The sequence below is a fragment of the Ranitomeya variabilis genome, chromosome 1, assembly GCF_051348905.1.
Source record: "Ranitomeya variabilis isolate aRanVar5 chromosome 1, aRanVar5.hap1, whole genome shotgun sequence".
In the NCBI taxonomy this organism is placed as follows: domain Eukaryota; kingdom Metazoa; phylum Chordata; class Amphibia; order Anura; family Dendrobatidae; genus Ranitomeya; species Ranitomeya variabilis.
In genome coordinates this window covers 830,577,633-830,589,088 of record NC_135232.1, presented here as the reverse complement: position 1 = coordinate 830,589,088, position 11,456 = coordinate 830,577,633, and the positions used below count along the sequence as shown (strand labels likewise).

The window sequence follows — 11,456 nt, the reverse complement described above, 5'->3', positions numbered from 1 at the left end:
TAAAAAATGCAATTAAATGTGGTCAAGCTGATTCCATTAATAAAATAAAATAAAGTGCCAGTGCTTATTTAGGCCAGTCTCACACGTCCAGATAATTCCGGTACCGGAAAAATCGGTACCGGAGTTATCCGTGTGCTCACGTGGCACATCAGTGTGGCACACGTGCGGCAGCCGCATGCCGCCCGTGTGCCGATTTGAGTACCACACGGACCTCCCTATGGGAGGTGGAGCCGCATATGCATCACTGTAATGAGCGGCACCACGTGACCGCTCATACAGGACAAGCTGCGGCGCTGAGAGGAAGCATCGAGGGAGCTGGGTGAGTATTTTATTTCCAGCGGGCGGGCGCACAGGGGGTGGGAGGGGGGAGGTTGCCGGGAACTTGATTTTAACCACAAAAAAATTAAAAAAACAATGATTTTTCATTCCTTCTCTCCAGCGAACGCTGCTGGAGAGAAGGGATGAATGGCGGCTTCAGCACCCAAAGCAGGGGACAGCGCTTACTGTAGCGCTGTCTCCTGCACGGCACTCGGACGGCACACGGACAGCATCCGCGTGCGGTACGTGTTTTACAAGGACCCATTGACTTTAATGGGTCCGTGGGATCCGTGCGCTCCCACGAACACTGACATGTCTCTGTGTTTTTCAAACGGACACACGGTCCGTGAAAACACGCTGACATGTGCAGAGACACATTGATTTTAATGTGTCTACGTGAGTCAGTGTCTCCGGTACGTGAGAAAACTGTCACCACACGTACCGGAGCCACTGATGTGTGAAACCGGCCTTAAAGTCTGCCACAAGTAATATTGCACACATATTCAAATTGACAGGGCAAACGCCTCAATATAGTATTAATTGTAGCAGACACAGGTGGAAATAGAAAGTCAATCTAAATTAACATAAGCATAAAAGTTTACTTCAAGATGTATTACATGTATATTTAAGTGAATAAGGCTGGCACCTCCAGTATAGTGTCAATAGCAGCAACCACAAATAAAGGTAGGAGATCAGTCTAAATTAACATAAGTATGGAAGGGTATACGACCTAGTCAGGCAACATGGGTCCCCATGCTATAAGGTGTATATTTAACAGGTTCATTTGGTGATGTGTAGTGTTGGCTTTACACCAAGCATAACATTCGGAATTATGGACAAGCTGACCCTTGGTCTCAGCAGACCATAACCCGTTTTCCCACATGCTTTTGGCAGACTTGGTAGAGGCTTCAATATTTTTCTTTGTAAGAAAAGACTTACGTCTTGCCTTCCTAGTCCGTCTTGCCTCCCTAGCCCACAGGGCAGACATATAAAGAATACTGGAGATTGTACCTACAGTATTATCTCACATAAACCTTAACTTTATGCAGGTGTAGAAGAATTGATGCTGTTTTGAAGGAAAAGTGCTGTCACACCAAATATTGGTTTGATTGCGATTTCTCCTTTGTTCATTCACTTTGCATTTTGTTAATTGAAAGCATATATTTGAAAGCATCCTTACCTTGAAGCATTTTTTCCACACCTGCCTAAAACTTATCCACAGTACTGTGGGACTTTGCAATATACAGTATGTTCATTGAATTAGATATCGTTTTATTATGTGGGTCATTTGTAGTAAGAAATGGGCAGAAACAGGAAAAATACTTTTCTTTTTTCATTTTCTTTTCTGAGGTAGTTGGTTCAATTTATAATATCTAAGGTATGGCGACTACGGTATATACAATGACCAGAAAACGTCAGTAATTTTAGTTTTATATGAGTTAAGAGGTTTACAACTGAGGCAATTATATATATTATTATATTTCCATTCACGGCCCGTCCTGAGCCTTTAACTACTTCTGCCGTCTTAGAGCCATCACGGACCACTCCTGTTGACGATTCTCCTGCTTCATTTGATCTTATGTCAGCAGAGCAGCTCTTCTTCGGGACTGCTCTGTCAACGGGGCGTCACTGCAGACTCCATGCTGATTGACAGCTGGCTCCCTGCAGTCAGCAGAACAGCTTTTCATCTTCCGGGCTGCTCTGTCAACGGGGTGTCACTGTGAGCGCCATGCTGATTACCAGCCGGCTCCTCGAAGTTAGGCAGAGGGTAGCAGACTGTCAGTCAGCATGACATCGGCAGAGACACCCTGTCAACAGAGCAGAGCTAAATGAAGAAGCTGCTGTTATAGAGGTGAGGTCATCGGAAGCAGCAGAGTCGCTGGCAGGAGCGGTCCATGACCGCGCTCAGCTGGTAGAGATTGGCTCTGGGCAAAACAGGCAGGTAGTTAGCAACAATCACATGAACAAAAACAAAAGTGACATCAGCTTAGATCCATATAATTAGGCTATCTGGCTGGGCGCGGTGCAGAAACCATGAGGAACAAATGTGTAGAAAAAAGGGGGGAGGGCTAACATACAAGCGGCCTACGCGTTTCGAGCCCTCAGGCTATGATTAAGAGCCTAATGTCGTGAAATGCCGAGCGTTTCTATATTAACCCCCTTTATTCTATATCAAGAGCAGTAAATTATTATCATTATATTATTATAGTGCCATTTATTCCATGGAGCTTTACATGTGAGGAGGGGTATACATAAATAACTGAAGCTGCAAATAATATATTTTTCATTGCCATTATGTGTTGTTCCACAATACAGGTTTTAGCCTTATAGGGAAAAGTAAGCAAAGTCCCAGAGTTAATGTATAGTATGATTTGTGTGGTGTTTTTCTATTCTTATTTTTCTTTTTTTGCTCCCCTGTTCATGAATGCAATACAGATCACCCCATGCATTTTTTAACAGGAGAAAAATCTCAGTAAAAATAAGTGAAACCATTGCCAGTATTCTCTTGCTGCACGCCAGGGCACAAAAGAGTTGTCATGGTATCAATCGCGGTTGTAAACATAGGTGCCAAGGTGCAGAGGTGACAAACCGACTGCAGTGTTACTGCGCATGTCCACAAATTCTCAGCGAAGGACTCACTCCGTCCTAACCTTTCTGCTCAAATCTGTCCAGCAACAAGAACATGATTGAAAACCACAATCGTCGCAGCCAATCAATTGTCTCGTTTCATAACCCACTAACCAATCAGGCGCGACATATTTCTTTTATCCAATCACATCTCTGGACCATTCGGGCGGTCTTTTCAAACTGCTAATGACAGGGAGGCGGTAGGCAGGGATTTAAAAGCCACTGACGTAAAGGACTGTTTCGTGTATACCTCCGCCGAGCTACTTACTCTTTTTATATCGTTCAGCCCCGCGCCTTTTGTTCTGCAATCTATTCTTCTTCATGTTCTACTCACAGTGGTGACCATTATAATGAACTAACACCAGAGAGGACATAACCCCCCCCCTAGAGCTGATAGGGACTATTTTACTATCAGGCCGTGTTCTTTGTGTACGGTTTTGTAGGAAATTCCTCCGCCCAGTGACGTCTGAGGCTCCAGGGCGTTGAAGGACCAGAAACAATAACAAGGCAGAGAGAGACGAGCTAGAGCCCGGAGGAGACTGGAGTCCGTCACTGGTCCCGCAGGTATCATGGCAGCGGAGTGTGGACGCGGGGGCTGCTGACTGCTCCGGACAGGATGACCATGTCCCCACTGTGAGGTGACAGGAAGCCCGGCTCCGTGTATGACAGCTGTGCAGGTGAGCGCCCACCCTGGCCCGTCCTGTGTGGAGGGGGCTGATGGCTGCAGGGCGGGGGCCTGTGTCCCCTATGTGCATGGCGAGCTGGTCACAATGTGGCTCTATGGAGAGCTCCTACAGTAATGGTGTGTACTGGCATGCCTGTATATGGGAAGGGGATGTGTGCAATGGCTCTGTGGATGGGGGGATGTGTGCAATGGCTCTGTGGATGGGGGGATGTGTACAATGGCTCTGTGGATGGGGGGGGGATGTGTGCACTCTCTGAAGGTGACATTCGGGCTGACTGGCTTCACAAGGCTCGATCTCCAGACACACAGAAGGAATCCACCCGATAAGATCTGTATTATGTCCTGCGTTGTGTGGACGTGACAAGTGATCTGTAGCTGGCCCCGCCCCCTCTGCCGCCTGGGCCCCGCCCCCAGCAGCTGATCGCTAGGCTGAAGCCTCAGAGTTGTTTATTTGGGGTTTTTGCTACCTTAGATCCAAGATGAAGGATTTGGCAGCCATGGATAACATCAGCAACGAGGCCTTCAAGCTCCTGAAGCAGCTCAATGTCCATCTGGAGCAAGAAACCAAGTACCAGCCCAGGGAGAAGGGCTTGATCCTGCTAGAGTCCACCGCAGAGGTGAGCGGAGGAGGGGAGGGTCTGCTTGTTAGTATCACAAACTGCATATACACAGTAACCCACCACTGCTTCACTGCCACATGTTGGGTTTTCCCTTCTGAACGTTGTACCAGTGAGATTTGTTATCTGACTGTACAGAATATCTGATGATTCAGTCTATTGGGGTCGGATTAAAGGAAGTATACTGTATTGGTCATAAGCGAAGATGATGCTTTTCTATGGCACTTCTGATCACTGTAGAAGTGATCTATTCTAAATCTGGATGTAATTTCAGCAGATCATAGATCACCTGATGCTTTAGTAAGTGTCCACATCTGTCTCCCAGCCTTCATCTGAAATCCCATTGCAAGAGAAGTGAGATATATGTGTGTATGTATATAACTTTTATTAAAGGCATCTCCTGTCATTCCAAACAATAACACTATGGTCACTGTGATGCTACTCGCAGGACCTATGTGTGTATAGATTTCCCCTAATAAGTATCTACCATCTCTGACATAAAATTCTGTGTATTTTTCAGAACGACAATACAATCTGTCCAAAATCCAGAAATGCAAAAGTCGAAGATTTATGGAGTCTTACAAACTTTTTTGGCTTGAGCATGGAGACCTTTGTCTTGGCTGTGAACATCTGTGATCGATTTTTGGCCATTATGAAGGTAAAGGGAGAGTAGATTGGAAGAAGCTTTCTCACTTCTCGGATATGGTATGCTCTTCACCTCCAGGAGATTACATAATGGCTTTTTGTTTTCTGTATTTGTGATAAGGTGAAGCCCAAGCACCTGTCTTGTATTGGTGTTTGCTGCTTCCAGTTGGCAGCACGAGTTGTGGAACAAGACTGCAACATCCCGTCCGTCCATGATGTGATCCGCATCAGCCAATGTAAATGCACTGTGTCCGACATTAAACGTATGGAGAAGATCATTTCAGAAAAATTGCACTTTGAATTCAAAGCAACCACTGCCTTAACCTTCTTGCACTTATATCACACAATCGTTCTCTGCCATTCCTCTGAGAGGTGAGTGTGCCGTGTAAATTTTAAGCAAATCCCATTTATTGCAGTGCTTATCCCTACATTGTCGTCATCATCTTGGTCCATCTGTGAGCACAGGCTTGTCTGGAGGGTTTCCCAGCCCCTGTGAATAGACGGCCTATCCCTAGTATAGCCCGTTGGGTTGACTCTGCACCCCGGCCAATTGAGTTCGTATTTGTACTTATAACTGCGGTGCAATAAAATGGAAATACCCCTGCAATGGAAGTGTAAAGCAGCTGTAGACATCTAAGAGGCTGCAGTCCCTGCACGAGCATACTTAACTTTTTTTTTTTTTTTTAATTGTCAGTGATGCGGTCACCCAACCCCCCCCCCCCCCACTGATACTAGTGAATGTCTATAACTTACCAATTTTATGACCGGGCAAGTAGGGGCTTCAAACCTTAAAGAGTACTTGTGCTTCTCCCTCGTATTCATAGATTACCTGAGGGCACTGATCTGTTTATTACTGTACTACAGTCGCCATCTTATTTGTTACCTGCTACAAGACTATCACCATAATGTAATGCCGATCACAAGGAGAAAGTAAATATTTCGGAGAAGTCTTCCTCCATTTACAGATGTAATTGAATATTTAGCTCTAGTTTCCATGAATTAGGCTTTTCATATAATGGGGGTTTCTGCTCTGCAGGAAAGAAGTATTGAGCCTTGAGAAACTGGAAGCACAGCTGAAAGCTTGTAACTGCCGGCTCATTTTTTCCAAAGCAAAAGTGAGTATTGTGGTGTGTTGTCTGTGGTTTTTTTTTTTTTTTTTTTTTTATTCCCTAGATTTCCAAGACTTACGTTCCTGCTTTTCTCTTTCCTTCTCCAGCCCTCAGTGTTAGCCCTGTGCCTTCTTACACTCGAAGTGGAAACATTGAAGTCTCTCGAACTATTTGAGATAGCGCTACGTGTACAAAAACATTCAAAGGTAATTAAATGGATGTTGTGTCAGTGATCTCTGGTATCCAGTGATGGATTACATGTAGTTATAAAGTTGCTCCAGTCACAATTAAAACCTAGTTATGGTTAAGAAGGTGCTTTCTTATGGAACATTGTTCAGAAATTATTGGGTGGTCATATATTGCCATGCTCTGCTTGCAGGGATTCTGTCACTAGGTTTTTGCTACCCATCTTCTGAGAGCAGCATGATTTAAGGGAAGATACATCACTGGAATCAGGGTATCACTTACTGGGCTGCTTGCTGTAATTTTGATAAAATCCCTGTTTTCTGCTGCAGATCTAGCAGTTATTTAAAGGGACTCTGTCAGCTCAAATTGGCGGGATATTAAAATGATTTCTTACCGGTCAGATAAGCGGCGTATCCTCTTTATTTCTTCACCCCGTCTGTCCCTGTTTTAGGCATTATTTTCGGGAATAAGAGTATGCGTGCGCCATGCAGTCTTCGGTGGCGCACGCGCAGTATGCTTTGCCCTACTGCGGGCAAAGCCGAAAAGCATTAATGCGCCCGCGCATATCCCGGAAGTATTTTGCTGTGTTCCGGGACATAGTGCGCGGGCGCATGCACAGTAATGCTTTTTGGCTTTGCCCGCAGTAGGGCAAAGCATACTGCGCGTGCGCCACCGAAGACTTCATGGCGCACGCATACTCTGATTCCCGAAAATAATGCGGAAAACAGGGACGGACGGGGTGAAGAAATAAAGAGGATACGCCGCCCATCTGACCGGTAAATCATTTTAATATCCCGCCAATTTGAGCTGGCAGAGTCCCTTTAATGCTGGGCTCTGTATAACCCCACCACATGGCTGTCAGCTTTCTGCGTATGCGCAGTGTACAACTATAACTGCCCAACAGTGATGGGTTTATACAGAGCTCATGAATATGGAGGACAATATGGCAGGAAGTTTACTAGTCCTCAGGTGATAATCTCCTGCTGCTTTTCTAAAATCTACAGTACGTGACACTGCACTGGAATCGGGTCTCTGCCCCTACGTCATGCTGCTCTTACCTTGAATGGCAAAACCTGGTCACAGATTCCGTTTCATACAGGAATAGGGCAGAGGGGTGCAGATTATGGGGCACGTCTTTTCTAGGGCATAATACAGTGTATGTACAAAGTTAGTTCCACTCAAACTTTCTCTCTTACAACTTGTGTGAGCACAATTTTAACAATCTAATAAAAAAAAAAAAAACCTTTTTCCTCCTAGGTTAATGACAAAGAAATGCTTTACTGGCGGGAGCTGGTATCGAAATGTCTAGCAGATTATTCTTCTCCAGAATGCTGCAAACCTGACCACAAGAAGCTAGTTTGGATTGTCTCAAGACGCACCGCACAGAACCTGCACAATAGTTACTACAGTGTTCCGGAGCTGCCAACTATCCCCGAGTATGACTACATGAATGAGAGCGAGAGGTATGGGCTGGCAAATATTCAGGTTACTCCAAAATACCTTAATGTAGAGAAGTATGCCTAAACTGGAAATGGCTGCCATCGACGTGGCATCTACTTCTTCCTACCAGCTTAAACTGCTGATCTGTAAGGTATCAGGGCAGTTGTAGCCTGGCAGGTCTGGCTTTGAAGGAGCCAAGATGGGTAGATGGCCACTCCCTATAGTAGCTGTAATGGCTGCTATTTCTCATTAAATACACAGATGTAACTGTTAGAACTGAGACATAGATGATGAGAATGGTCTAAACCAATGTCCGACCATGGGCTGCTTGCTGTAGTTTTGATGATTAGTCACGGTTTATCTGCTGTCCTCAAGTGATATCCTGGTGATAAACCTGTCACTAGAGGACTAATAAACCTGCTGCCATGTAGTCCATCAATATTCATGACCTTTTATAAAACCCCTCCCCCACAACTAATTGAATGCACACTATACATAGGCAAAATACTGTCAGTGCTGTGGGTGGGGTTATACAGGGCACATCATTCAGAGAACTGCTAGATCATCAGTTGAAACAAGGATTTTTATCAAAACTACACCAAGCAGCTCAGTAAGTGACACATTACTGGAATCTGTCTCTGCCCCTACATCATGCAGCTTTCAGTTTACATAGCGAAAACTTGGTGACAGATCCCATTTAAAAAACGCAACTGTTTTTGTCATGCTTCCTATAGAAACCTTAGGGGGGAATACTAAGCAGTTCAACTGCATCTTCAAAAGTACTGTGGTCATGAGCTTTCATGTCATCACAAGAAAGTGATGCAATTGTTGGGGGGTCCTATCTGGGGGGGGGGGGGATAGCCTAGAAATCTTAACTAGAGGAAGCGAAGTTCTAAACCCTTACAGAACACTGGCTTGTATTGTATCTGACGTGTGAACCTCTGAGAAGATCTGCAGAAAACACACTTTAGTATCTGTAAGAAACTTATGTTCTGGAGCCATACTTTGTGACCATCCTTCCTCATAAAGTGCCAAAAGGCCAGATCGGCATAGTCTGCTCATGCGGTCAGACGGAAGGGTTTGAAGAAGCCTTTCATTCTCAGCCATCTGTTATCTAACTTGAGATATTGTGGGGGAGTGCTGAACCGTGTCTATAAATAAAGGGGGGGTGGGGGACTTGGAAAATAATAATTCTTTTCTGCCCTTTTTTCAGTGAGGATTCGTGTGAAGATATGAGCAGCGGGGAAGACAGTCTGAGCACCTCTCCTCCAAGTGACCTTGAGGTGTCTTTCTTTTTTGACGATTACAAGCCAAAGCTGAAATGCCGTAGTCGTCACCTCTACCCTTTGTAGCAAAGGACCGTTTTATATGCATGTAATGTCATTGTGCTGCAGTATGATGTGGATGAAACCTGAGATTAGTGTTTATTTGCTTACACATGATTATTAATATTTTAGAATGCCAACAAAATCTTAGTTGTATTTTAGTTATAGCGGTTTGTTTCCCCCCCCCCCCCCAATGCTCCCATGTTCACTCTTCTCTGTTTTTTCTTCTTGAATCCTTTTCCATTTCGAGGCCTGAACCAGAACAGTTTGCCCTTCTCCTCCTCCCGCTTAGTTATTACTCCAGTGGTTGCAATGTGTTTAATTCTCCTCCTTATTAACACGCTCCGGCCGTTCTTTGTACTGCTACATTCCACAGATCAGTTGGCTACACTTACTCTATTACACTTTATACTTGGTCGCTATTGTTAAAGGCACTCTAATGTTGGTTTTCTTTACTACTCACAAGTTGGTAAGCGATTTTATCACAATTCCCAGAGACTTGACTGGAATCGTTACTAAGAAAATGCAGGGCAAGTTCATCCGCAGAGAACCCTATGGCACATGCTCGGACATATTGCACACCTGGCCATCGTGGGCCATGAACGTTGTAAGATACCGGGCAACAGATTGTAGCTTGCAAAGCTTGGGCCAAGATGAGTAATGGCTGAAAACTAAAGCATTTCAATATTTGTTAAAATGGAGAGTTTATTTATTTTTCCCTGTATCAAGGAGACAGCAGCTAAGTGGCCCCCGTGTAATGCCCTCCGAAAGCAACTGTTAACGGCTAGCTCTTGCTAATAAATGCTACAATTTTATAAGCACTTTCATGTCTGTAGCATCTTGCCTTTGGCACTTAGCGGTATGTGCACATGACATCTTTTAGTCTGAAGTATTTTTTTTAATTATTATTTCCTCCAGACTTGTTTTAACCTGAAAAAGACACATACCCTTAGAGTACCGATCACCAGTTGGGGGCTTCCTCCAACCTGGGATGGATACTCATTTTAAAGCTTCATTTAATCATCTAGTTGTATGCCTTTCCTTGTGAATGTAGTGCTAGTTAAATCTTACACATTATTTATTATTATAGCGCCTTTTATTTCATGACACTTTACACGTGAAACATAAGTTTAGTTTGACAAAGCCCTCTGTTTTGCAATGTTAAAGAATCTTATCAAAGCAAAATTATTCAAAACCTGGAAATGCTCTTTTTATTTTTGTTGCATAAAATACAACAGTAAACAAAGACTTTAATATTGTTAATAACTAGAATTGCCCAGTGATGATGATTCGCTGTCTCGTTGCCAAACTAACAGGTGCCTCTTGTCGGGAGTATTATTATTTTTAACAACTGTTTCTATTTGGTTCAAAAGAAAAAAGTTAAAGTAATACTTGTGTTCTGTATATCTGATTAAAAATGTGAATAGTGAATACACGTTCAATCTCTACATGTATGGTCATGTAGGTGTGTGAAGGTCCAAATGTGAATGGTGCTGTATGTTAAAATCTATTGTGCAAAAAACAAATGTACAGAAACATGTAAATAAAAAAAATAAAAATGTACATAAAAAAATGTAAAAATCTAAAACGCACAGAAAAAATGTTATTTTTGTACATGTATGTAGCATTTTGTTAAACGGCATGTAGATATTTTAATTTATTCCATATGACATATATATTGTTAGACTGTCCTGTTTTTTTGTTTTTTTACAGCAGTCTAACTAATAATACAAAATAAAAAATGAATTTTACACATTTGTCAGTTTCTAATTTACTCAGCTTTTTTATTTTGTTAATGAGATGGGGGGGGGGGGGGGGACAAGTGGCCAAATCTCACAAAATGGAGATGTAAAGTGCAATGAAGTTAAAGGGGTTGTCCACTGTATCTTTATTCCAACAATGAACCTAATGGGGGATGTCTAGTGTCCAGACCCCTCTTGTGAGCCAAAGTGGAGACTTGCTAAATGGATGCCCATATTCTACCAGAGCAGCCACTGCAAGGAAAACCAGCCAGCTACATCTGTTTAGCTGTCTGCCACAGCCGTGGTCAGATGAAGTTTTTCTGTTGGTACAATCAGTTTAAAGTTGTCCGAAGTATGCTGCATTGCATCACTGAGGTCCTGGGTTCAAATCCCACCAAGGACAACATCTGCAAGGAGTTTGTGTGGGTTTACTAGCACACTCCAAAAAGCATGCAGGTAAGGAATTTACTGTGTCAATATCCTATTGAAAGTATTTTTTAATAGGATAGAGGATAACTTATTGATCGCTTTCTGACCCCAACAATTGAGAACCATGGCATCATCTGAATGGAGTGGTGAACCAACTTGTGCACCTCCACGCCATTTGCTATACTTTTTCTAGAAAGCAATTCTTGGAGCAATGGTGAACATGCTCAACACTGCTCTACTTGGATGGGGCTCGGAGCCTTGTTCTCGGAATTGTTTGGGGGCCTCAGAAAAACGTAACTCCTCTTATTGACAAGGGATAACTTGATCTTGGC

At 43.5% G+C, this 11,456-nt stretch overlaps 1 protein-coding gene across 1 annotated transcript; it reads left to right on the top strand.

Annotated features, from left to right (window-relative positions):
* Positions 1 to 3,159: 3,159 nt before the first annotated feature.
* CCNG2 (cyclin G2) lies at positions 3,160 to 10,704 on the top strand. Its single transcript, XM_077275622.1, has 8 exons — positions 3,160 to 3,623; positions 4,104 to 4,248; positions 4,769 to 4,906; positions 5,015 to 5,265; positions 5,930 to 6,008; positions 6,110 to 6,208; positions 7,446 to 7,651; positions 8,842 to 10,704. Exons 2-8 carry the CDS (start codon positions 4,111 to 4,113, stop codon positions 8,978 to 8,980), a joined length of 1,050 nt encoding a protein of 349 aa, XP_077131737.1. The 5' UTR covers positions 3,160 to 3,623; positions 4,104 to 4,110; the 3' UTR covers positions 8,981 to 10,704.
* The last annotated feature ends 752 nt before the right edge of the window (positions 10,705 to 11,456 follow it).

What these genes read in the sequence shown, in the direction of transcription:
- CCNG2 (XM_077275622.1), top strand. Translation starts at nt 4,111, where the DNA reads ATGAAGGATTTGGCAGCCATGGATAACATCAGCAACGAGGCCTTCAAG. An exon ending in TGCTAGAGTCCACCGCAGAG is followed by an intron (nt 4,249 to 4,768) that starts GTGAGCGGAGGA and finishes TGTATTTTTCAG; the next exon opens with AACGACAATACAATCTGTCC. An exon ending in CTCTGCCATTCCTCTGAGAG is followed by an intron (nt 5,266 to 5,929) that starts GTGAGTGTGCCG and finishes TCTGCTCTGCAG; the next exon opens with GAAAGAAGTATTGAGCCTTG.